The 25,491-nt window shown below is 53.0% G+C and overlaps 1 protein-coding gene across 4 annotated transcripts in view; it reads left to right on the top strand.

Moving 5' to 3' along the window:
- The window catches only part of CAMK2D (calcium/calmodulin dependent protein kinase II delta), a 156,454-nt gene extending 132,659 nt beyond the window's left edge, over nucleotides 1–23,795 (top strand). The window contains exons 13-20 of one of the 4 annotated variants that reach the window (XM_081134326.1): nucleotides 3,575–3,612; nucleotides 7,344–7,364; nucleotides 8,894–8,935; nucleotides 11,410–11,458; nucleotides 14,332–14,407; nucleotides 17,909–18,003; nucleotides 19,640–19,868; nucleotides 22,266–23,795. In XM_081134326.1, coding sequence (XP_080990452.1) covers nucleotides 3,575–3,612; nucleotides 7,344–7,364; nucleotides 8,894–8,935; nucleotides 11,410–11,458; nucleotides 14,332–14,407; nucleotides 17,909–18,003; nucleotides 19,640–19,868; nucleotides 22,266–22,269 — 554 coding nt within the window. In that variant the 3' untranslated portion in view covers nucleotides 22,270–23,795. Of the gene's footprint in view, nucleotides 1–3,574; nucleotides 3,613–7,343; nucleotides 7,404–8,893; nucleotides 8,936–11,409; nucleotides 11,459–14,331; nucleotides 14,408–17,908; nucleotides 18,004–19,639; nucleotides 19,869–22,265 lie in introns of all 4 variants that reach the window. The other 3 variants (XM_081134325.1, XM_081134327.1, XM_081134328.1) reach the window with 3 other exon arrangements.
- The last annotated feature ends 1,696 nt before the right edge of the window (nucleotides 23,796–25,491 follow it).

Raw genomic sequence — 25,491 nt, 5'->3', positions numbered from 1 at the left:
TTATTTGAGTTTGGGGGCCCCTTCAACAGGTCATCTCAGAGGACCCTGTTTCCAAGTCAGATTTCCAAAACTGCTGGTCAGTCTTAAGTATGGGGAGGCCTGAAGCCACGAGAGCTGCTGCTCTTGGTAAATTTTCTGCGTGGAACAGCTATCCAACAATTGTGCCAGAAACATGACCATTTTCCTTTGCTGAGCATTTCCACCAGGGGTCTGTGGGTCAGTCAGACTATGCAAGAGTCTCGTTCTCAGGGACACCAGGGACAGTGCTGTCCCCACTGTGGTGTCAATAGTGTGAAACCACAGCGGGCTTTCCAGAGGCTTCTCCTGATGGGCCATAGCAGCGGTGATGACAGGAGGGCACTGAAGGGCAGGCCTGGGTCCGTCGGGTGGACGAGTTCCGCCTAACCCGGGTGGTGTAGCAGAACCTCCCAGCTGCCTTTATGAACGGTTGATTCATGTAATTGACATTTACAGGGGGAGTTCAACACACCTCATTAATAAGTATTACCTAATATATACTACATTCAAATGAAGTAGTACCGTGTTTCACTGTGGCCCAAAAATGAGCGCGTCACTCCCAGTTAGGAAAGTTGTGTGGTGTATATATTGTGAATGGCACACTACCTTGAGAAAATACTCAGAGTAAAGATGGTGTGTTTTGTTCAAGTCCTGAATGTATTCTGAGCCTTGTCACTGTGCATCCACCATGTGAGCTTCTGCCACCTCGCGTGGTCGTCTTGGCCCTTGTGGACACTGAGCATTGCACTTCATTCATCTGTTTTATTGCCAAACATGCCCTTTAAAGCAGCTTGTCTGCACGCATCCGGTTATGGACTTGCTTTCGCTTTCCCTTCTCCCCCTTTATGGGGAATGTATTCTTGTGAAGTGAGGTGCATGGGAACTGGGCTCGTTTCCACGTTTCCCAGCCCAGCCTCTGTCCCCGGGTCCTGTCCACCTACAGGGTCCTCTCCGCCTGCAGGGTCCAGTCCGCCTGCAGGGTCCAGTCCGCCTGTAGGGTCCAGTCCGCCTGCAGGGTTCCTCTCCTCCTGCAGGGCCCTCGCCACCTGTAGGGTCCTCTCCGCCTGCAGGGTCCAGTGTGCCTGCAGGGTCCAGTCCGCCTGCAGGGTCCTCTCCGCCTGCAGGGTCCTCTCCGCCTGCACGGTCCTCTCCGCCTGCAGGGTCCAGTCCGCCTGCAGGGTCCAGTCCGCCTGCAAGGTCCAGTCCGCCTGCAGGGTCCTCTCTGCCTGCACGGTCCTCTCCGCCTGCAGGGTCCAGTCCGCCTGCAGGGTCCAGTCCGCCTGCAGGGTCCAGTCCGCCTGTAGGGTCCAGTCCGCCTGCAGGGTCCTCTCCGCCTGCAGGGCCCTCGCCACCTGTAGGGCCCTCGCCGCCTGCAGGGTCCAGTGTGCCTGCAGGGTCCAGTGTGCCTGCAGGGTCCTCTCCGCCTGCAGGGTCCTCTCCGCCTGCACGGTCCTCTCCGCCTGCAGGGTCCAGTCCACCTGCAGGGTCCAGTCCGCCTGCATGGTCCTCTCCGCCTGCAGGGTCCAGTGTGCCTGCAGGGTCCAGTGTGCCTGAAGGGTCCTCTCCGCCTGCAGGGTTCTCTCCGCCTGCAGGGTCCAGTCTGCCTGCAGGGTCCTCTCCGCCTGCAGAGTCCTCTCCGCCTGCAGGGTCCTCTCCGCTTGCAGGGTCCAGTGTGCCTGCAGGGTCCTCTCCACCTGCAGGGTCCTCTCCGCCTGCAGGGCCCTCGCCACGTGTATGGTCCTCTCCGCCTGCAGGATCCTCTTCGCCTGCAGGGTCCTCTCTGCCTACAGGGTCCTCTCCGCCCACAGGGTCCTCTCCGCCCACAGGGTCCAGTCTGCCTGCAGTCACATATCCACCCACTGGGCTGCTCTCCGACCCGGGAGGCCCAAGATTCACTCAGCACTGTTCTTTAGCTCCAGGCAAATAGTACGATTGCTGAGACGACGATTTCCCACAACCTCAGTTAACAATAAATTAGTAGCAGTGTTGCATAACATTAGGTTTTGTGTCTTTTAAACAAATTTAAAATTATACCAAAGTAATGTCCCAAATGAAAATGATGTCAGGAAATTATGCATTCATGCATTTCTGTTACAGCCAGGATTTTTATTCCAGACACCACATTCCAGTCCAGGTGCTTAAATATTTCACACGTCAGTGTGCACTTGGTCCCACGTGTCCCTAAGGGTTCTGCACCTGGTGCACAGCTCTCACTGAGTGACGTCTCTGTGTGCCCCGTTCATAAGCCTTCTAATGCACTGAGCCTCAGCAGCGGGAGGAATGCCGAAAAGCTCCCAGCGATGAGGTGAAGTCTCACATAAAACCCTGTCTCTCAGGAGGTTTCTGATTTAGTTGAAGATTTTATTTTGTTTCATATCTCACCTCAGATTTTGTGATCTTTAGTTCTTCAGTGTAGAAGACTTTCGTTTTTTGGGTTTTGTTTTGTTTTATGTCTTTATTGATTTCAGAGAGAGGAAGGGAGTGGGAGAGAGAGAGAGAGAAACATCAGTGATGAGGGTCATTGATCACACCCCCGCTGGAGGTTGAGCCCACAACCCAGGGATGTGCTCTGACAGGGAATTGAACCGCGACCTCCTGGGTCCTAGGGCTGTGCTCAGCCCCCGAGCCCGCCGGGCTGCCTTTTGTTTGAGGCCTTGGTACTCTGATGTTGAAGAGCAGGAGTAGGTAATTGCTTTCTTCAGGTCTCCTGCCAAGGGGGGGTAGGGTATTTGTTCCAGGTCAGTAATATTCCATTTTATTTTAAAAAGTTAGTATTTTTGTAAAAATGAAATGGTCCTATTTCTAATATATATATTCAATTTTTCCTATTGTAAGTATTATAGATGTTGCCTTTTTTCCCTATTGACTCCCTCCACCCTACCCCCCAGACCTTCACCACACTATTGTCTGTGTCCATGGGTTATGCATCTATGCATATAAGTTCTTTGGTTAATCCATACTTCTGTGTCTCTGGATCTGTTTTGTTTGTCAATTTATTTTGTTCATTAGATTCCACATATGAGTAAGATCATGTGGTACTTGTCTTTCTCTGACTAGATTATTTCACTTAGCATAATACTCTCTCCAGTTCCCTCCATGCTGTCCCAAAGAGTAAGAGGTCCTTCTTTTCTAAAAAGATGTTATTTAGCCAGAGCAAATTTTCACAGATGAGTTTTGAACCTGTAGAAGGAGGGCTCAGTGACACCATCCCACGTGAGTGAACACATCACACTGTGAAAGCAGCCATCTGGATCACAGAGGCACAGCCAGTCCCAGCCCAGTGTCATCACAGCCCACAGCAGCACTGAGTCCAGTGGCAGGACTGGCCAAGGGCTCGATGCTGTGCAGTGAGCTAAATAAGAACTGAGCTCCTAATTCCACATGGAGCAGTATACTGTATTTCTGTGTCCTGTGGGCTCAGCTGAGCACAACTGTGGCTGGGGCCTGTTGGCCGTGGTTCAGCAGGGATGGTGGGAAGACACAGCGACCTGCCTTGGTACCTGGCCCGGGCTCCTGTGTAGGACTTGCTAACGTGATCTTACTCTCGTTTTCACAGCGGCCAAGAGCTTGCTGAAGAAACCAGATGGTGTGAAGGTAAGTCAAGCTTGTGCTCCTGAAGTTATTTCTCATAATTTTACAATGTTGATTGCAACACCCAGGTCTTTGCAGCTTTTTTTTTATAGTTCCTGTAAAGAATGCAGGTTGAAGTATAAAATAATTTAATAGACAGAGATGACTAATATTTATGCCAAGAAAAGCTGTATTTTTTTTCTATTTTATTATATACTTTTATAGGGAGTTGCTATAGAAACGAATGTCTGACTCCTCTCTGGGTTCCCACATTTCCACCTCGTGGTGACCTGAAGATCTGTGAAAACCAAACCTTTTCCCAGCAGTCACACCGTGTTCCTGGAGGCTGCTGAACTGTGTGGCCTGGAAAGGTCAGACCTTTGGGTCTGGAAGTCGAGTGTCAATGTCTGGGCTCTTCCTGTGGAGGCCGCAGCCGTTGCTGCACTTCTGCCTCCAGGTGCTGAGACGGGCTCGTGGCAAACACTCAGCAATGCTAGAAAGCTCTCTGATAAGGAGAAGACGTTTTCACTTTCTTGAATTCCTAAACAGAATCATACAATTGAATTTTTATTGGTTCCATTTTGTTTCCTGGGAATTTACCTTTGAGTTGTGGCCCTGAGTTTGCACCGTGTTTGTCTTCCCAGAGCGCGCCCCGAATGGTTTCTTTAATTGTCCTTCCCCCTCCAACGGCAGATGCAAACATCCTCGTGAACGCTCCGCAGTCCCGGAAACTAGTTACTGTTCTAACATTTCAACTTGACCCAACCTCATTTGAGAACATAACAGAAAACGGTCAGTGTCCATGCCCCCCCATCTGTGACATGGGGATTTCTGAGCAGCGTGGCCACGCCCTGCTGTTCCCATGAGGAAGGTGCTGCCTGTCACCCGTCTCGCCCCGCGCAGTGTCACAGTGGAGTCTGCCTTTTCCCAGTTAACGTGGATGCAGATGTGACATCATGCATCTTCCGAATGTTTACTCGCCTGCGTTTTTCTGTACAACTCAGAGGTGCAGAGCTTACAGTTCCCACTGAGATATGTGTTGTCACTGGTCTCCTTATAGAGATATTTCCAGAACTTTTTTCTTTCAGTCAACTTATAATTCCTGAAGACAGAATCATTCTATGCTCTATGCTTTGATACTTGAAAACTCAACTGGTCATATTTTTTTCTTTCCTTTCTCTCTAACTGGTCAATTCAGAAAAGGAAGTCCAGTTCGAGTGTTCAGATGATGGTGAGATCTCTACCTGCCAGGTTCTCTCCTGTGGAAGTTCACACGTAGGAGCAAATAGCCTGTCCACCTGAGTTAGTCCCATGGGGAAGTGTAGGACCATGCAGGCCAACGTTGATTAACCATCGGAACACAGTATCCACATTCATATGCTGTTGTTTTTCTTTGAAGTTGATTGTTTTAAATATGTTGAAAGTCTCTGCCCTCATCTGTGTGCTGTCAAAGGGTCTTTTACAAGGAAAAGTGCAGTTTCCTCTTGAAACTGGAGACTGTGACGCAGTTAATGTCTGTTTATTGATAAGTAGGAAAGACTGGGATTATTTTTAAATGACAACGGTGATGACTAAACTAGGAGTGATTGCTGGTTCAGACGTGCTGTGGTGTGCCCACCGTGGAGTTTATAACGGAGCGGTGGGACCTCGCGGTGGGCCGTCCTTGCAAGCACCTGGCTAGGAGATGTTCATTCGCATGGATGCTGAATAAACTAACACCAGAGAAATAGGGGTGTCTTGGCCCTGCCTCCTAAGAATAATTCAGTGCCTCCTCTAAATATCCAATTTGATGTCATTTTTTTAAAAGAAAAATACTCGGCTTCCATAACATAAAATAACTGCATTTCCCAAAGTGCCAGGTTTTCGTCTGTTTACCGATGGCTATGGCTGAACCGTCCTGGTGTGCACCCGTCTGAAAGGCAGGCCTCCCGGCCAGGACTCAGAAATTCTCCTGTTTCTTTTCAATTAGTCAATATTACAGAACCTTCAGAAGATCTCCTGTAGTAAAAAGAATCACCAAGCTGGTCGTTACACTAACAGAGACATTTCTGACGGTACATTGACACACGTTGGCCGTGCCTGATGGACGACGCGCGTCCAGACGCCCTGGTGTGCAGGAGGCGGTGGTGTGTGCGCATTTGTGCGGACATGCTTGTGTGCAGACGAATGCGTGGGACATTCTCACTAAAATAAAGGGTTCTTGGCATCCACGTCTTAGAAAAAAATTAACTCTCCTGTCTCAAAACATAAAAAAGAAGATTTCCTCTTTTGTTCTTTGCCTCCACTGACATAATCTGAATCTAGTGTATTAACTACGTGTGTGCACAGAGCCCCTGTCCTGGGCAAGGAGGCTGTTTGGCCGGGCACTGCTGCTGGGTACGCGGTCATCTGTGTGCACCTCCCCTTTTCTCACATTCTGTACCCCGTGTATGCTGGGTTTCATCCCTCCTTACTGGGCTCCATTTTCTCTGGTTTCTTTCTGACTGTTGCACAGTTAAATACTGTGCACTTTTATTTAAATAAAAGTTTCAGGCAAACTGCCAAAGACAGATTGATATTTCAAGGGCTTTCCAGTGAAGGGCACCCACGGTCTTCTCTCCTCCTGTGTGCCCTGGGGCACAGTGTCACAGCTTGCCAGCTCACCCCAGGTGGGGGTGGTAGAGAAGCGCTGCTGCGCACGCAGCTCCGCTTTCGCTCCGTCTTCCTGCGGGCGCTGCTTCAGGCTGCTCTCTGGTGCACAGTAGAGAAAAGGATTCCCAGAAAGTCCAGTTACTTGGTGTTATTGCTTGTAAATACTCTTTGGTGTGCATTTTTTATGCAGTTTTTTTCTTTATGTCCTTAGGTACATTTATACTAAAATTGTGGGATGTGTTCCTTTAGAATCTGAAGTTTAGATACTAATGTGTAAAGAAAATACCTAGAGAACATAGTATGGAAAGTGCGTTTTAGTCCTGCTGGCCTGCAGCCTCGCTGTGAGTTGCCGTGCGTGAGCCGGGACGAGTGCTGGTCACTGTAGCCTGTGACTCCTGAGGCCTGAGCTCGGCCGCAGTCTCCCGCTGCGCTGTCCACGGCCTTCCCTGCCCCCTGCAGGCCTCTCGGTGACCTGTGAGGTCAGCCAGCTGTGGGAGCCAGGGCATCGTGGTCCCGGACAGCCTTCAGTGACAGGAGCAGGGCTTGGCCAGGAAACCTGGTGCTTTCCTGTCAGACGCTGACAAGCGGTCAGTTTGCTATCAGTACCAGAGCTCCGCTTGCCCGTTTGTAATAGAAGGTGTAGTTTTCAAAGGAGACCCAGGCGCATCGTTTTAAAACTATAACGCCTGTGTTTCATCAGGACATCTAAGTTTTCAGTTGATGTCTGCAAAACAGAGTGGTGACCGTTCCCGGAGAAAGGTGGTCTGTGGTGAGTCCAAGCGCCAGAACAAAATGGAACAGGACCCCACGTTCCTAGTGTGCCCAGCGGAAGCCGGGCGAGAGCGGGCAGTGCCCTGAGCCTCAGCGGGCGCCCTGAGCGGCTCACCTGCTGCTGCAGCACAGCCAGAGCAGCCGGGTCCTGGGCGTCCACCTCCGGGCCCAGGCCCAGGCCCAGCCGCGGTGGCCTTCGGGGCCGAGGCCGAGCTCCACTCCGTGGTCGTCAGGGTCTCACGTTGGGTGCAGTATTATTTATTCTCGTGTCGGTGTCTCCACGTGGACACGCTACAGGTAGCGCCTTTGCTGCCAGGGCTTTAAGGCGTCTCTCTGTTTTCTGCGACCCACAGATAAACAACAGAGCCAACGTGGTAACTAGCCCCAAAGAGAACGCCCCCGCCCCGGCGCTGGTACAGCTGACTCTGTAACCCCGTGCTCTCGCTCTGCCATCCGCGGTTGCCTGTGTGCAGGCGGACGTGAACACGTTCTGTCGGGTTTTGGTTTTGGTTTGCTTTCTGAGATGTGGACACGTTCACTGTTCCCTTTTCCTTCTGTTGAGGTGGTTGTCAGGCAGTGTGTCGCTAACACGAGATGCCTTCGCGCCATTGCTGAGTGTCGCTGTGCCGTTGCATGTGCCCCGCGGTGCGGCGAATGCGCTTGGGTTGCGCGTGGCTCTCCGGGTGGAGGCTGCAGAGGCACGCTCAGAGCCCGAGCCGCGTGCCGACACCCAGCTTTGCGAGGCCTGACCTGTGAGGTCAAGGGGCACTGGGCCATTTAAAGTCTGCTCTTTGTCATCTTTAAATTAAATGGCCACTGTTCCAGTTTAATGCAGAGGGAAACTCCGCAGCACAGACTGCGAGCTTTCACCGGCAAGTGCCGTCTGTGCCTGTCACTCAGGCCACCGTCAGGCCAGCTTAGCCCTTTGGCACAGTGTAGGAAAAGTGTGAGATTTGAAAACGAATTCAGTGCTCTGAGTTCCACACTATTTTCCCCAAACTGCTCCATGTTTGGATTGATGATTTTTTGCTGTCCTCTGCTGTTACTATAAATGACTCCAAAATGGTTGGGGATTGTCCCACGCAGGTTGACCAGCAGGCTCCGTTCTAAACATTGAAGGACGGGCACATGGAGACGGGAGGTCATCTCCCTGACCCCAGTGCTGACCCAGGTCCAGCAGGGAGGGGCAGGGACTCCACAGGTGCTCTGAGGTTCCTGCAGCCTGGCCAGGGAGGGCACTTGCACGGCAGGGACCTCAGCGCTGCAGGAACCTCAGCGCTGCAGTGGCCTCCAGCTGGCCAGGCATCGCCTAGTGAAAGCCAGATTATTGTGATTTTATGCTTAATTCTAGAACCCTTTAAATGAGCCTTTTAAATGCCCCTTAGAATGGGCCTTTGACATATAGTCTTTAGGATAGTACTCTTTTTTAAGTGTGGCCCAATGGCTCTAAATTTCCCGAGGGTATTTGTGCATTAATTACAGTGCCGATACCGTAATCAATTCTGAAGACACTACAGCTGAAAGATCTCTTCAAGCAGAATTTGAATGCCTCTCGGAGCTCTCGCCTCCAGCGTCCTTGGCCAGTTGGTGGGTAGACGAGCGGGGGCAGGCCCGCTGCAGGGGGACGGCTCTGTGCAGATGGACAGCAGCTGCCTCTGCAGGCCTCCAGCTTCAGAGCCGGTCTGTGTGCTATAGAATGAGGCCTTTGCATGCTGCCGGGTGCGGGCCCCGGGCCCCCGCGACCTTCCGTCCACGGCCTTGCCCTGCAGCCCCGCAGCCCCCCAGCCCGACGTGGTTAACATCGCTCCCGCTGTCCCGCTGTCCCGGGGCTGCCACGCTGCTCTGCCAGCACCACTCAGAGTACTCACCATGCGAACTCTTCTCTCTATTTGTTCTCACTCAGGAGCCCCAAACTACCGTCATCCACAACCCTGACGGAAACAAGGTACGCGGAAAGATGACAGCGCCCCGCTCTGATGATGACACGTCTCACCCAATATCCAGAGTACACTCAGTTGCCCGACATAGGAAAGAGAGTCCTTACCCTCTTCCTACCACACTTTCTTTTGGGCCTAATTATCTAGCACTGTACCCACATTCTCTCAAAACAAAAAAGAATGACATCTTGAAAGAGATGAACGGTGCCATTAGTCAGTCAGCTGCTCAGCACATCCGTGTCACGATGACCGTGTACCTTCAGCGAGCCCGTCTGGCCTTTGTCCCCCCATGCCTGTCTCTCGTTGCACTTCAGATGTGTTCTGCATGAGATTTTAGAATTTCTTGCTATGCCATCCCACTGTCTTCAAAAAACCAACTTGAGTTCATAGGTATTTGTTTAAGTTTAATGTTGCTTTTGGGTTTATTCTGTTGTTATAGTGGCTTTTTCTTTTAATTCTCTCGTGGCGTTTTCATTGTTTGGCATGAATTTGAAGAGAATAAGAAGTTTCACTTCTTGTGGAATATGTTTTTGTTGGACTATGTGCATTTCAGTAACAGACATGTAGCTAGTTTTGCTGAAAAGAGCCTGTGCGTTCCTGTCTGTGGTGAATGGTCTGCTCCACACGGCATTTCCCTGAGCGACGGTGCTGTGGGCACGTCGCGAGGAAAGGAGACACTGTCCGACATGGGCCGTGTCCAGTGCAGTGTTCTCAGACATCATCACACGTCTGCGGAGGGAGGAACACTTCCGACTTTCACAAGCAAGTCTGGGCTCTGTCTGCTCCTTACTGTTACCAGCACCGTTCGAGTCAGAAAACATGTTTTCTCTGGCTTAACATTTAGTTTATCAATATTAAAATCATTAAAGTAAAAACCATAAAGTGTTATATTCTTTATTATGAGATGTATTTATAGTCAAAGCATTTAAAATGGTCTCAGCGATTTTCAACCTTTTCCATCTAAGGTCACACCTAAACTATTGACTAAAATTCTGCGGCACACCAGAAAATCTATTTTTTACCAATCTGACCCAAAAAATAGGTATAATTTTGATTCATTCATACCACATGGCTATTGTTGTCTCGGCTGGTTTCATTTTTTAATTTGACAATTGAAGGGAAAGAGGTCAGTGCCCTGACTAAATAGTCAGGTATCACATGTTTTAAAAATCCTTGTGGCTCCCCGGTTGAAAATCGCTGCTCTAGTCCCTAGAGGCTGAGCTAGCGAGAGCGCCCCATGAGAGCAGGAAGTTCGTAGGGTCATTAGCCAGGGGAGACCAGGCGCAGAGCTGGGGATGCCTGGGTGTGGTCTGCCCAGTAAGAGTGGTTGCATGATCCCTGGCTATGAATAAGGCCGTCCGTGCGTAGGTGCCTGCTCCCCTCGTCTAGCGCTGAAGTGAGCGCCAGCCACAGTCAGTGCATGAAGACTGGGTTTCTGTGACGGAGACTCTGGACACACCTCTGATTTGTCTGTCCCTTTGGTTTAACTATTCTCTGTGATCGTTATATGCATTGATCCCTTTTTTGAAGACACTGGCTGGTATTTGCATCGTTTTGCAAAATCTGTTCTTCGTCACTGTGCACATAGCTATTGATTGGAAGTTTGTTTCCAATTTTTTTGTCTGTAGTCTTTAATCATTGAAGTCGAAAATTGTGTCATGAATATTAATACATTTACTTGCTGGAAAATACACTATTAATGGGGACATGTATCAGGCCATTTTAAGGACCAGTCTCAGTGCTGGTCGTCACGGTGTCCTCTCAGGTGTGCTTCCTGAGCTCTACCTGCGTGTGGAGTTTCACGGAGAGACAGCTCTGTCTCTACTCGAGGAGCGGGCTCTTACCAACAATAGCTGCTCTAATTGAGAAATGAGTGAAAACTCTGCTTGTCCTGGAAAGTAAATGACTCCTTATAATCCCACTGTGCTGATCACAGCGTGGATGTTTCTGAGAGCACGTCTGAGCCTGCATCCGGTGGAGCTGGGACAGGCTTTCTGTCCGTAGGAGTGGGGCGGATGGACAGACTGAGTCCAGTGCTAGGTGGGCCCCTTAACCATAGAAGGGGCAATTTACTGATTAATAGGTTGAGAATAAAAATTGCTCTGTTACAGGTTCAGATTCATTAGGCTAATACAGTCAGTTTCTCGTAAATACGTAGAAAAAGCACACCTCATGGGGCACCGTAACCCAGACACGTCCCAGGACAGTTCCTAATGTAAGGTGCACACTTAGGCTGTGTCTGCCGGTCGCAGGCGCATCCTGCCCCCGAGCTCAGGCGGCCAGAGTGCTCCCTTTTCCAGTGTTTGTAGCGTTTGGCATTTTGTTTCTGTTAAAGCCACAGAATGTGCCTGTCATTTGCATGTCAGATGTGCACACGGCCTGCTGAGGAGTTTGCATGATATGAGCATCTCTCGCCAGATTTCTCAGAAGAAAAGCCAGGCCGTTCACATTTGCGACTTGAAGTGTGTTTTCTTCTCAACAGGAATCCACGGAGAGTTCCAACACTACGATCGAGGATGAAGACATCAAAGGTACGACTAGACCGCGCAGGAGCCCCAGCGCGGCCGGCGCCCTGTGCATCGAAAAACACGCTCGTTTCAGATAACTAACAATAGGAACTAGGCCTGTCTGAAGACACAAACATAATTTTCTTTCTCTTAGTATTTTGATTACATATACAGGTTTTATCTGGTTTTCCACGCTGTATTCTTTTCTGTGTTTTTAAACTATGGACAACAGCTGGTGATTTCCAGGCCTTATATTTAAATAAAATATTATAGATTACTAAACCAGTCAGCTGGTTTAGTTGAAAATCAAAATAATGGAAATTACTGTCCCAAATGTTAACTAGTATGTCAAACTTACGAAATAAAAGCCACTAAGAAACAAGCCGCTAATTGCCCAGGAAACTCCACACGTAGCTGGGCTGTTGGGCCCCTTTTCCCCCCAAATCTGTGTTTCCCTGAGATGATGACCACCCACGAGTTGATTTGGCTAAGAGCAGCGTGGAAAGACCATAAACCCACAGACACCCACGCCGGGGACCATGGTGTAAAACTACCGACAGTCCTTAATTACAGTAATTAAGTCGTCAGTCACCCCGCTTGGTAAGTTCAAAGGCATTTTATTAGGTGCTTCATTTAAGTTTACGATTTCAAAATATTGAGTTAGGTACATGGTTGGGCAGGATGCAGAGCACTGACTGAGCAGCAGGCAGCCCTGGGCCAAGTAGAGCTCCGTCCTGGTGCAGCTCTGCGCTTGTGTGATGAGAAGCCCGTGTCCGTCCTTTAAGTCTCGCAGCCCAGCACCTGGCAACTCAGACGTAGAAGCAAGTTAAACTCCCATGATGACGAGCAGAATTGCTAAGGCGTGCACACCCAAAGGCCGAGCCACCCGTCCCACTGTCACTCTCCTCACTGAGTAAGCAGGGCTTCAGGCAGGGCCCATGAAGAGGTCAGTGTGACACCCTCCTGCGGGAGGTGTGCCAGCAGGTAGATCCCCCAGCAAACCGACAGATCCGGAGTCTGAACCGAAGGCTCAACTCGGGCCCCGAGGCTTGCTCTGCACTCAGCTGTCCTGAACTAGCTTTAAACCGACTCGACTCAATACCCCTGACTTATCTTGGTCGACCTCCTCCAGCACCTGAGAGCCTGTGACCTCGCATGGGGCGGTCATTCTACTGATCTGAGGTGTGCGAGGCCGGGGGGGTGTTTCAGGCGCAGTCACACCCAGACCACAGACCTGATCGCATCACGATGCATTTGGCATTTATCCGGTGTTCTCAAATGTACAGTTTACGTGGGGTGTCTCCCGGTTTTATTTGTTCCTGTGTGCACATGTTAACAAACATTCACTCAGCCCTGGGTGCTGAAGGTAGAAAATGGTCCATTCCCGGTCAGATACGTGAACGTCCTGTTGTTAAACAAGAACCTTTGAGGCCAAAGGCATCCTGAACGAAAGGTTCATAGCCATGTGCTGGCAGAGGAGGACTGTCCTGGGGCACCAGCCTGAACCATCAGCAGCAGGGCCGAGGCGAAGGCTGGTCCAGCCCTGGGCTGCTGGGCGTCCTGCCCTCATTCAGCAGGTTCGGGGAGCTGTGGTGAAAGAGTTCACGTCCGTAGGTGAGGGGTGGTGGGAGGAAGTGGAGCCGAGAAGGTTCTGGGACGTGTAGACTCCAGAGGTAAGGAGTGCTTGCCGATTCTGGGTGGGTTGTGGGCAACAGTCTGGAAAATTCCTGCGTAAACAGGATGCGCCAGTGCCTGGTGGTCAGTCCTCTATCTGGACAATCACAAAATAGCGCCTGGAGTTTGCCGCAGTTTCAGTCCACGGTCAGGAGTCTGACGTGAAGCAGTTCAGGGCTTGTCTCCATGACCGGAGGACTACGGCGAGGGCAGGGTGGTAACGTGGGAGCAGAGCCTGCAGGACTCTCCTCAGGAGAGGGGGGCGAGAGGAAGGCGCCTGCCTGGCGTTGAAGAGCAGGAAGAGCCCTGGGACTGGGAGCCCAGCGAGGCGTCGGGAGATGGAGCCACGCCGGTGGTGGAAGACGAACCTGGCCTCTGGGCTGCGGGGAGGGTGTAGCTGGCTGTTCCTGGAGCAGGCTTGTGGGGAAGGTGCTTGAGCTCAGTTTCGGCCTCCCGGGTCTGAACGTCAGGGCATGTGGCGGCCTCCAGAATACGGTCAGAGCCAGAGGAGCAATGGTGAGCAGAGTTTGACCAGTTTGAACAGTGATCATGTGATGTATTAAAGTCATGGGATCTAGCATGTTGTCATAGCAAGTGAGTGACACACTGTCGGCCTGTAGAAACGGGACAGGCACGTGGGGCAGGCGTCATCAGGAAAGAATTTACCCAGTAGTGGGATTCCAGCCAAGTCAACTGTTAATAACTATGCAGTTGTGGGCTGGGGACAGGGCAATCCTGCGTGGGGTCAGCGCTGACAGCTGCAGGGACGTCCATCTGAGCAGCGGCTATGGCCACAGCACTGAACTGTGTGGACAGTTCCCTGAAGGCCACTTTTCTACACAGTGGCAGCTGCAGGGTTGGCGTCCTCTGTGGAGGTGGTTGAGCTGCAGAGGAAAAGTGCAGAGTCTTAGGTAAAGATCAGTGCTGAAGGTAACGAGCACAAATTAAGAACAGCCTGGACCTTTGGCCGCTGTTCTCCAACAAGCACGGCCATGCCCTGGGGTCACGGGAGGGCCCTGAGCCTGTGGTCCGGAGAGGCTGAGAAGGTCCCACAGGCTCTGGAGGAGCCAGCCACGGGTGGGGGACAGCAGGGGGCTCCCGAGGGAGCGTCTGGGCCGGCGCTCGTGTGGGGAAATGGCGGTGTTGCGGAATAGGTCCTTAGAAATGCTGTATGCGGCTCTGTCCCCTCCCTGTTCTCACCAGGTCTGTCCCTTTTCCTTTAGCGCGGAAGCAGGAGATCATCAAAGTCACCGAGCAGCTGATCGAAGCCATCAACAACGGAGACTTTGAGGCGTACACGTGAGTGCGGCTCGGCTGCCTTCCCGGGAGGCAGCGTGCCCTGTGCGAGGGCCGCAGCACACTGAGTCCACCTGTGCTTGACCCCGGGCCTGACCTGTCGGTAGCTTTGTCCAGGGTGGGAGGAGCTTACCCGCCAGGGGAAGGTGAGCCTGTCCAGGACTTTGGTGAGAGGACAGGGCTTCCACAGGGCGGCTTCTGTGTCGGAGCGGGAGCCCCGCCCTCCGCAGGCAGAGACCAAGACAGGGAGCACAGGCCACGCCCACTGGAAAGAGGGGTGCTGGAAAGAGGGGTGCAGGTGACGTCAGGCTGTTTCCCCTTCAGCTCAGCTCCACCGTGTCTTCATCTCTTCACGAGTTTCCTATTCGCTGAAGATGAAAATCAGTCTTAGCCTCCCTGTGCTACCAGCCGGTCCTCAGGAATAAAGGACTGAAAGGCAAGAGAGGTGGAGTCTGGTCTCTGGTTGGAAGATGTCTGAGTTTAAAGCAGAGGGAGCAGTCACAGCGAGGAGCTGAAAGGCCGAGGCTGTGAGAGTAAGGAAACTGAGGGACAGCAAAACACAGGAAACACAGTAGCACATGTCAGAAGTTCACTTCTAGGGAGTGGGTGAGATTGAAAGAAGCGTCCCATTCGCCGAGACTGCTTCAGGCTGGAGTGAGGGCGGGTGCATGAAGTCCACGTGGCCGTGTCAGGCTGGAGTGAGGGCAGGTGCATGAAGTCCTCGTGGCCGTGTCAGGCTGGAGTGAGGGCAGGTGCATGAAGTCCACGTGGCCGTGTCAGGCTGGAGTGAGGCCGGGTGTATAAGTCCACGTGACCGTGTCAGGCTGGAGTGAGGGCGGGTGTATAAGTCCTCGTGGCCGTGTCAGGCTGGAGTGAGGGCGGGTGCATGAAGTCCACGTGGCCGTGTCAGGCTGGAGTGAGGGTGGGTGCATGAAGTCCACGTGGCCGTGTCAGGCTGGAGTGAGGGTGGGTGCATGAAGTCCTCGTGGCCGTGTCAGGCTGGAGTGAGGGCGGGTGTATAAGTCCACGTGGCCGTGTCAGGCTGGAGTGAGGGCGGGTGCATGAAGTCCACGTGGCCGTGTCAGGCTGGAGTGAGGGCGGGTGCATGAAGTTCATGTTACTTTCACCCTGTGATTCTTATGAAAGTGAAACATGGCCATGGGCTTTGAATCTAAAAAAAAGACAAAGATTACACAGAAGAATGCTTATGAAGCAATATTCACAACCCTGAGAAATTGAAAACCACCTCTGTGTCCAGCCTCATAGTCGCTGTGAGGGTCTGTGGTGTGTTTGGGATGCTGGGGACCCAGCGTGATGCTGTGAAGCTTGTGCTGTGCTCACCTGAGGCCAAGCAGGATTGAAAGTGTGTCCGGGATGATTCCAGCTCCCTAAGGAAAGGCATAATGATGGAGTGAAATTGCCAAGTTCTTTTCGAAAAGGAAAATAAGATGTTGCTTTGGGAGAAGAAACTGGGTCTTTTCTGCTTCTTTCCAAGTTGTATGTAATGAGAAGGCATTACTTTCATCATCAGCTACAAGGAGACAGCCACGTGTGAAACGTGGAAGAGCAGAGCCGTGCGAGACTAAGTCAGTCCCCGGCGGCTCCTCCCGTTACATGTGCGCGCACACAGACACATGCATGTTTGTGTTATTGGCTCTGTAAGGTGGCCTCAGTGTGCTCAGAAGGAGGTACTGTGAGGAGCGGGGCTCGGACAGCACTCTGGTCCCAGACTCCATCCTGTCGCCCCATGTGTAGAGCCTGCCCTTTATCCGCCTGCTAATGTGACTTTGTCATGCCCAGATGATTCTGCAAACATGAGAATAGTACTTTCTTTTAAGTCTCTTTTTGCAGTAGCATTCCCCTGTGGAACAGTGGTGGTGGGCAGGCAAAAGTGGCAAAGACAGGACTTCCTGTTGCTCGGACAGTGAGAGGGAGGTGTTTTAATAATGCAGTTCCTCGAATCACCTCAGCTCACTGATCCCTGCCTATGACCGGCCTGACTCCACAGTTACCCAGGGCCAGCCCCACAGGCCCTCCCTCGAGGGGGCTGCCAGCCTGAGCCCCTGTCCAGAGCATGGCACCCACAGGCCACATGCTGCTGTTACAGAGAGGGATATGTACATGCATGTGCGTACCACCTGCGTGAGGAAGGACAGATGAACAGGTTGAAAAGATGGTCATAGCCAGTGATCCTCGGGACTCCATGCTGGTGGGGAGTAGAGCTCTATTCCCCAGTGTTGTCCTCGCTGGGCTCAGTAACTCCTGTCACGGCAGGAACACTGGTCTTCCCAGCATGCTCCTTAGGGAGAGGCTGGCAATCCCAGACCCCCAGAAAGTCAGGCCAAGTTCAGAGTCCCTCCACACCCCCCCCTGAGGTTTTCCTTACCACAGAGTCACCACTGTGACTCTATTTTAATCGTAAGTTCTACTTAAAGTGTCCTTAAACCCAGTTCAGCATTCTATGAATAGTACTTTCAAGAACCATAGTGAGTTTCCCTTTTGAAACTTGTATGTCTGTTGAATAGTTAAAAAGTTTTCCTTCCCACATGGGGAATTATCATATGAAATTTAGATGTTGACCCAGCAGAATATTAAATAGTCCAAAATCCTTCCATTTGTACTCTTCTATCTACTCTGTGAACTTCCACAAATACTTCAAATCCAGATTTTATGTCCTACGGCTCAAGGAACCGTCCTTGCCTATGTTTCTATGGGACCTTGTACATACCCACTGCTGCTCATATCAAACCACAGTCATCCCCAAACACACTCCACAATTCAGCCCTGTGCCACGATTCTCGCTGCCCTCGGCTGCCTGCCACCCCCTCTCCCCAGGAAAACTCCTACACAATTGTAAAAGCCCAGCTCAAACCTTCTTTCTCTGAAAATGTATTTAAAATCATGTATCTCTCTGTTGAATCCTTTTTCTAGGATTAAAAATAAAACTTATAAGTGCATTTGAACAGCTCATTAATTTCACTTTAAAAGTTAAACAAACTTTAGAAACAAGATAATTTAGCTTGTGCACATTGCCAGGAAGTGTGGGATGTGGTGCCTGCTTTCAAATCACTCATAACATAGATTTTTTTCATAATGTAGAAGATGCAAAAATTATTCCAGAAGTATTTCATTTTAGAGCAGGAGTTGCTTATAGAGGTTTAAAGAGGAAGTTGGACTTGGATAGCATTTAAAAATAATGAATTTGAGTTGAGAGAGAAACTGGGGAAGGCCTGGGGAACTCACCTTGGCAATAAAACAATAGAAAGTTTTAAAAGGAGGCTCCTGGAGTGTTCCCCCTGCCACCTGCTGGGACCCGTGGGGGCCACCCTGCCTGCGTGGGTGGGGTTTGCGCCTCACCAGCCCGCCAAGGTCCTGGACAGAAGCTTTATAGTTTGGTGTTTTTAGATTTTCCTTCACTGACTACTGGGTAAACCAGAGTGGATATGTGTGAAACAACAAAGTACATGAACTTTTTCATTGACTATTTTCATTATTTTCCTGCAGAAAAATCTGTGACCCGGGCCTCACTGCTTTTGAACCTGAAGCACTAGGCAACTTAGTGGAAGGAATGGACTTCCATCGATTCTACTTTGAAAATGGTACATTTATTCTGAATGCAATAACATGCCTTTCCCAACTTCCCTTTGATTTCTCCCAAATGTGCAGATTCATTGGCATTTTTAGGCAATGAGAATTTTTAATATTTGAAATTGAAAAAAATTGACAGGGTTAAAAGTGTTGGTCTTTTTTCAAAAATATCCGATTTTGTATAAAAAGTAACGGACTACACCCCATATAACTCCCAGTCAAGGTGAGATATAAGCTGCAAAATGTGTTCCCACAAAATGCATTATGTCACGTTTTCCTGAAACATTGTTCATTATGAAAATGAAATAAGCCGCAGCCCGCGGGCTGACCCCGGGGACTCGCCCGGCGCCCGGAGCCGCTGCGACGGGCAGGGCCGGCCCAGAGGCGGCAGCTGCGCTTCCACGTGCAGGTGGCGGGTGTGAGGGCCTCAGGAAACGGCCCCATTGCAGAGAGAGGAGAGGGACTCCCTCCGCAGAGCTCCAGCCCCGCGTGCCCTCCACTCGCTGGGAACAGGACGCCTTCCCGGGCCTCGGGCTCACTGCCTGCGCCTGGGTTTTCAGGTGCTGGGCGGGAACTGCCTTCTCCACACGCACTGGGCGTTTCCCAGCAAACGGGAGGCCGTGGCCCGGGCCCCAGGAGGCGCCCCAGCCCTCCAGCGAGGAGCGAGGCTCCCGGGAGTCGGCTCTCCCGCTCTCCGCGCAGGCCGGCCTCTGACCTGGCGCCCCTCGCCCCAGTCTCTGAGGACGCAAAGTGCGTTTGCTCCGAGGTCAAGCGGGCAGCCTGTTTGGGGACCTAAGCGGGCGCCCTGGGGCTGCTGCCCCATCTCCACATCCCAGTCCCGGGGTAGCTGGGCCTGGCAGCTCCCGTCCAAGCTCCGGAGGCTGGCGGCGCCAGGCTGAGGGTCACAGGGATGGGGCTCTCACTGGAGGAGCGAGGGGACTGTCAAGGAGGGGACTCAGTAAAGAGCGCAGGAGGGAGGGGCAGCCCCCCAGCCCCTACAGACCCCTCCCTCCCTCCCTCCCTCCCGAGACAGCAGACCCCACGCCCGGCTCCTCGTATGTGTCCCTCGTCCCAGGACAGCACCTCCAGGGCAGGGCAGATGACCGCGGGCTGCCCCAGCTGCCCCGTCTCCAGAAAGATGGGCCTGCCTGTCGGGAACCACTTCCCTGCAGACTTCCCCTCGGCCCATCCTTTCCAGGCAGCCTCTGCACCGGGAGCCGAGGAAGACAATGCCTGAATCTCCTTCCCTTTTTCAATCCTCACCCTAGGGTGTTTCCCCCATTGCTTTTCAGAATGGAAGGGAGGGGGAGAGAACTAGATGTGACAGAGCCACACCCATCGGTTGCCTCCTGCACATGCCCCCTCGAGGATGGAGCCTGCAACCAAGGCACATGCCCTTGACCGGAATCAAACCCAGGACCCTTCAGTCCATGGCCGACACTCTAACCACTGAGCAAGACTGGCTAGGGCGCCACTTCTCTCTTTCTCTCTGCTGTGCAGTGCCAAGCACTGGGTGATGCAGGTGCCAGCTGAATGAGTGAGTGAGTGAATGAGTGAGTGGCGTTTTGTTCACTGATCCCAACTGAAGTGATAGGTTTTGGTTTTCTTTACGTAGGAACTAAGTTCTGTTTTTCCTGTTCTCTTCAGGTTTGTCCAAGACCAATAAACCAATCCACACCATCATCCTGAACCCCCACGTGCACCTGGTGGGTGACGACGCCGCCTGCATCGCCTACATCCGGCTCACCCAGTACATGGACGGCGGCGGGATGCCCAAGACCATGCAGTCAGAGGAGACGCGCGTGTGGCACCGCCGGGACGGGAAGTGGCAGAACGTGCACTTCCATCGCTCGGGGTCACCCACAGTGCCCACCAAGTAGGTGTCCTGGCCGACAGCACGGCACTGAGCCCTTCCGATAGTGTGGCACGTGTGGTCACTCACGCGGGGGCATAGACACGTCACGTAAACAGGCTGTAGTCCCCTGGAGAGATCGGCCAGGCCAGCTCCTCCAGAGCTGAGACCTGCCTGGAGCAGCTCCCAGTTCCAGGTGGGAACTAGCGGGAGCCTCTTGGCCGAGCTCGCTCAGGTCCATCAGGGGTTCCTGTAAGAGGGCAAACTGGGTGACTTCATTGCCACAGTCAGCAGTGGAAGGGGGAGTTTCTAAAATGGCCAGTGTGAGGTTAGAAGCTCCGTCCACAGGTTGTCCACTAGCTCAGTCTCAGACCTTAGGGGAGTTTTTAAAAACTCGGCCTCTAAAATGGCCAATGTCAGGCTACTCCATGCCCCGCCTCAGTGTGTTGCTTTTCAGTCAGTCCTTAGACATTTCTTGCACAGTGGGGTGCTTGGCCTGGCCAGATAAAGCACAGGGCACCCTGTGTTCTAGTCAAAAAGCAGCTTATCTCCAAAGCCAAGGAGAAGCTGGACAGTGGGGATCATGGCGCACTTGGGAGTGGAAGCCACGTCTGAAGGTGTGGAGGGGGCTGTGTGTTCCCCAAAGACGCCGGAGAAGCTCCTAATGCTTGGCCAGGTCAGGAACGTTGGAGCAGGCGGCCAAGACCCTTGCTGCGTGTGCACAGGCTGAGGTCCACTGCAGTGGAAGACCATGGGACTGTGGTTGATGAGACATGAGAGGGTGATTCTCTCCATGCAGGTGTGGCCCCTGCCTGTCTCACTCAGTTCTCTCGCCAGGTTCACCCCTTAATATATGGGGTGGGCCCGGCCGGGTGTGGCTCAGCGGCTGAGCGTTGACCTAGGATCCAGGCGATCAGGGTTCGATTCCCAGTCAGGGCACATGCCCGGGTTGCGGGCTCCATCCCCAGTTGGGGGCATGCAGGAGGCAGCCGATCAATGACTCTCATATCATTGATATTTTTCTCTCTCTCTCTCCCTCCTTTCCTCTCTCTGAAATCAATAAAGATATATTTAAAAAACAACAACAAACAAAAATATATGGGGTGGGACAGTGAGTAGAGGTCACACAGCGGCCATTCAACTCCAGAGTTGCCCAGAATTCTTGGCTCGGCAACCACGGTGATGGTCAGGCTTCTCCAGAGCTCCCCTGGCAGGCCGACTGAGAGCTGGCCTGTGAAAAGTGTGCCCACAGGAAAACAAGAGGCTGAACTTCGGTCCACAGGCAGTAGCTGTGCGCTCAAGAGAAAGGCAAAAGGAGTATAACAGTCACGAAACCCCCATGTGTGTGTCCTTTACCGCAGAGGTGCAGGACAAATGGCTCGTTAATGTGCGTGGGGTGGCGCCCCTGCAGGGCCAAGTTCCAAGTGCCCCGGGGTGGAGCCCATTGCTCCTTGTGCTGCCAGGAGGCCAAGCAGGGCGACTCACTAGACCACCCTGTCCCCAGGTGGCAAAGGCAGCTCCCCAGGAAGCACCTGTTTGTGGCGAAGCACCTCAGGCACGAAACCAGTCCCGTGGTCTTGTCCTCGCACCTGCTCGTGGCCTGGGATTAGAAGCCGCATGGCTGTTCTCCCCCACAGAGAGGTTTTCTCCGCATTATATCCTGTGAAAACTGTAACAGGCGTCTGGGCGTGTGTGGCATTTTGGAGGCGCTCTCGAGCCTGATGCAGCAGCCCTCGTTCTGAAGGCGCTGAGCTGCCTCGGGCTCCAGCCCACCCGGAGGCCGGCAGGAGTCGGTCACTCGGCCGTGCCGACGGCTCTCCGGTGCCCGACCCCGCACGGGCCCAGCTCTGGACCCCTTCCTGTCCCGCTGGTTTTCAGCAGGTTGCAGTTCCTGACACGCACTGGCTGAGGCCGGCGTGTCCCTCAGCCTCCCTGCCTGCCTGCGGTGTAAAACTCGCCTGTTGTTGGAGACGCGTAACTTGGATAGAAGAGCTCAGTACGCGTGGTGCCGCCGGGTCCTGTTCCGGCAGAGCCCGAGGGAGGGCCCGCCGCTGGGAGCGGCCGCACCTGCCCGCGGCTGAGGCCCTGTCCTTGTTAAATTGGCCTCGAGGATCCCAGAATAATGACAGAGCTGAACTTAACTTGCTGGTCTGTTTCTACCACGTGACCACGTCCATGTGTTTATTTGCTGGTACCCGTGATGCTCGAGTGTGTTTAGAGTTAATAATGTGTCTGTTTTCAGCTTAGCGCTGTGCGGACGCACGGACTTCCTGCCTTGTGTTGACTGCTCAGCACCGAGCACCGGCCTTTGTGGCCGCAGGCTGAGCTGCCACACAGCGTTTAGCTGGGTGACGCAGGCTTACCCCGGGCGTGCGGTCGGCGGGTGGTGCCTGATTAGCGTCTGCTCCTTTCCTCCCGCAGCTAAGCGTCCACAGTGCCACGTCTGCATCAGTGTCTCCAGGCACCCGGCGGGAACTGGCTGCCCTGCGAGTGCGCTGGCACGAGGGTCGTGCTGTGTGCCTGTGTGACGCCACGTCCCGTCATCGCCCTCCTGTCCGTGTTCACACTTCGCCGTGGGACGTTCATGCGCACAGTCGGGCGGCCACACGATCACAGTGCTCCCTGGACAGCCTGCTCCTCTTTCCTGTTCATGCCAAGATTTAGCAGACCCCCACTGCTCCTCTCTCAAGGACAGTTTGTAAGAGAAATGTATATTTTAAAAACTCTTTGCTGTTAATCTGTTTTGGCTTGTTTAACAAAAAGGGCAAAACACGTTCGGTTTCCTGGTGTGGCCCTGGTTGAGATGGTGGTTTTCCCTGGAAGCGTGGCTGCTGAGGACCAGGGGGCAGGCCGGCGTGAGGGCAGAGCGGCCCGGAAGCCACCACGTTCTGATCGAGCTGGGGCCAGAAGTTTTACGTGGTTTCGGGGCCTGGCCACTGAGGGTTTGCTGGCAGTGCTCTGGGGAACTCGCTGGACTGAATTTTCTGTTTCTCCAGTCTGCTCTGTTTCCTTCACTGTTTCCCTTTCCCTTCTCTGCTTTTCCTTCCTGTCTGGGAGTGTGTGGGGGGAGAAACTGCATAATGAAGGTAAATAAACCCCGGCCTTCGGGGCTGCTGGCCCACAGCTCCGATCACCTTCAGGGCCCACAGTATTGTCGGGATCTTAAAGGGTTTTCATCTGCTTGAGCTGGGGCCCCGGGGCCTCGCTGTGGAGACTGGGTGGGGGCCAGGCCGTCCTGACAAGGTTTTGCTGCAGCCCCAGGGCAGGCAGGTCACGGCCCCCTCTGAAGCGGGGCAGCTGCGAGGTGTCACTCGCGTGCTCTGCGCTGTCCTCGTGGCTGCGTTTCCAGCTTCTCTGTCAGAGCAACACTGTCGTCCTGCAAGGAGGGCGCCGCCCGCGTCCTGAGTCCTGCTCCCCTGCTGCTGCGTGTCCACGTGGCCCCAGCGCCCGCAGCGCATGTCCTTCCGCGTGGCCCCGGGGATCCAGACACAGCGGACGCAGACACGCGGCCTGTCCTCAGCACCCTGCCCTGCCTCGCGTCGTCGCTAGTGGATGTGTGGTAGATGGATGAAGCTTGTCCGGTGATTCTCGCGTGGTTTAAACAATGTGTGTATTTAAACTGACACCCACAGTGGATGCCAGCGATCTGTGAAGCAGTGGCCCCCTTTCCTTTCCTTCCTTCACCTTTCTGTGAAACGGCTATAAGTGGCACACGTGTATTTTAAACATAGCTGTAAAGTGGTTTTTTACACTTTTGACTTAGCATGCGGTGTGTCCACCCCGTGCTGCGAGGGGGCCGCGGCCGACTCCCCACAGCCGGACTCCCGCCCATCACCTTACCTTGTCGTTTTGAAACACTGCAGGTTTCCGTGGACACTGTACATACTTCTGCCATGTGGTAAATGACTGACTGATATATTTAAGAGTTAATAAATTTGTGATTTCTGCTGACAGTGTGTCTGACTCCCTTTCTTAGGAGCAGGTACTTGTGGCTCAGGTCCCTGCGGCCCTCGTCCCTGCCTGGTCTTAGGTCACAGCCGCTCACCTGGGGCGTAACAACCGGTGCTGAGCTGTGCTGCCTTCTGCACGTGTTCTTGTGGCGACAGCAGGTTCATTTACTGTGGGAACAAAACTGACAAAAGGCGAGTGCTGCTCAGGGCTGTGGGCTCTGCTTTAACTGGGATCTGGCCTGGACACTTCAGCGTCGTTAGCCGCACTGAGCTTAATCTCAAGTGTCCACGGCCCTCAGCTCCCTTCAGGTCACTGAAGCAACACATCTGTGTGTTTGTTCAAGAACATTCTTTCCTTCAACCCAGTTCCTACCTGTTCTGTAGAATCCAGGCTTTCCGGCCACACCAGGAGCTGGCTCAGTCCTCATGGAGTCTTCCCGTTGCCCTCTACCACCAACCGTGTCCTCACGGTGTCCCCTCTGCTGGAGCACAGGTGTCTAAGGCTGGAACTCTATTTGTGTTTGTACCCGACCCACGTGCGCGTGGGGAGAGGGCAGCCACACCGTAAATGGGCCTCAGGGTGGAACCAGGGCTGCACCTGAAGCCAGGATCGTCCCTGCAGCTGACAGCCTTCGTTTCCATGTGTGAGACAAAGTCAAGCAGGAGGGTGAGGCCCTGGGAGGATCGCAGATGTGGGTGCAGGGCACCGGTGCTCCTGGTTGGTGCAGTATTGAAGGGGCGCCACCAGTACTGCTTGGCACTGAGACCAGGGCCTGTGGAGCTGTGGCCACTGCTCTCTGGGAGCCGCTGAGGACAGACCCCCACCGTCAGCGGGAAGAAGACACTGAGCGAGGCCCTCCCGCCAGCTGGGGCTGTGAAGTGGGTAAACCCATAGGTTCTTGGGACATTCTCAGGGGCCTTAGTGGTAAGTGACCGAAGCCTTGACTCTGTAGTAACAGAAGAATGACTATAACACAGGGCAAAATAGGAAGGAGCTCAACCTTTGAGAGGTTTCGTAGATAAAATTCTGCAGCTTCTAGGCCTGTCTCCCGTGTAGACAGTCGGCTTCGGCAGATAAAGTGAGGACTGAGGACGTGTGGAAAGATGTTGATGAGTGTCAACATGCTAGACCCGGTGTCCTCGGTGTGGACGCCCCAGGCCACCCAGCGCGGCCACTTCTCCCTGCCAGCCCCTCCAGCCGCAGGCCGGGGTTTGTCTCTTGTTCACTGACAGGCCCGTGGTTGAACGACTAACAGAAAAGAGAAAGGAAACTGACTCGGCTGTAGTTAAGGACAAGCTTTCAGCGTCAAATATGGAAATTTGGCCAAAAGGAATAGAAAGCTGAGTTCCCAATGTCTTAAATAATTAGAAAAATGCAGGACATTGTCGGTACGTTCCTGGACCTACAGTGAGCCGACGTGTCACGGGCCTGCTTCTGCCCCAAGCTGACTGGTATAAACAAGATCGGGCCTCTGGGCCTCTCGTCCGTGTTACAGTGAAGCAACGCTGCACAGAACAACAGGGCCCTTGAGGACCCGCTGCAGTTAGGTTCCAGAGCAGGATGGACGCGTTAGCTCCAGGTCATTTATTTCAGTGACTCAGCACACAAAGGGACCCATGTTCCTCGCATTTTCCACTTGCCCACCCAAGAGTGGACACTTCTGACCCTAGGTCACAAGGCCTCGTGGCCCCGAGAT

Source organism: Miniopterus schreibersii (assembly GCF_964146895.1).
Source record: "Miniopterus schreibersii genome assembly, chromosome: 4".
Lineage (NCBI taxonomy): Eukaryota > Metazoa > Chordata > Mammalia > Chiroptera > Miniopteridae > Miniopterus > Miniopterus schreibersii.
The sequence above is the reverse complement of the archived record's forward strand: the minus strand, read 5'-3'. Positions and strand labels throughout refer to the sequence as shown.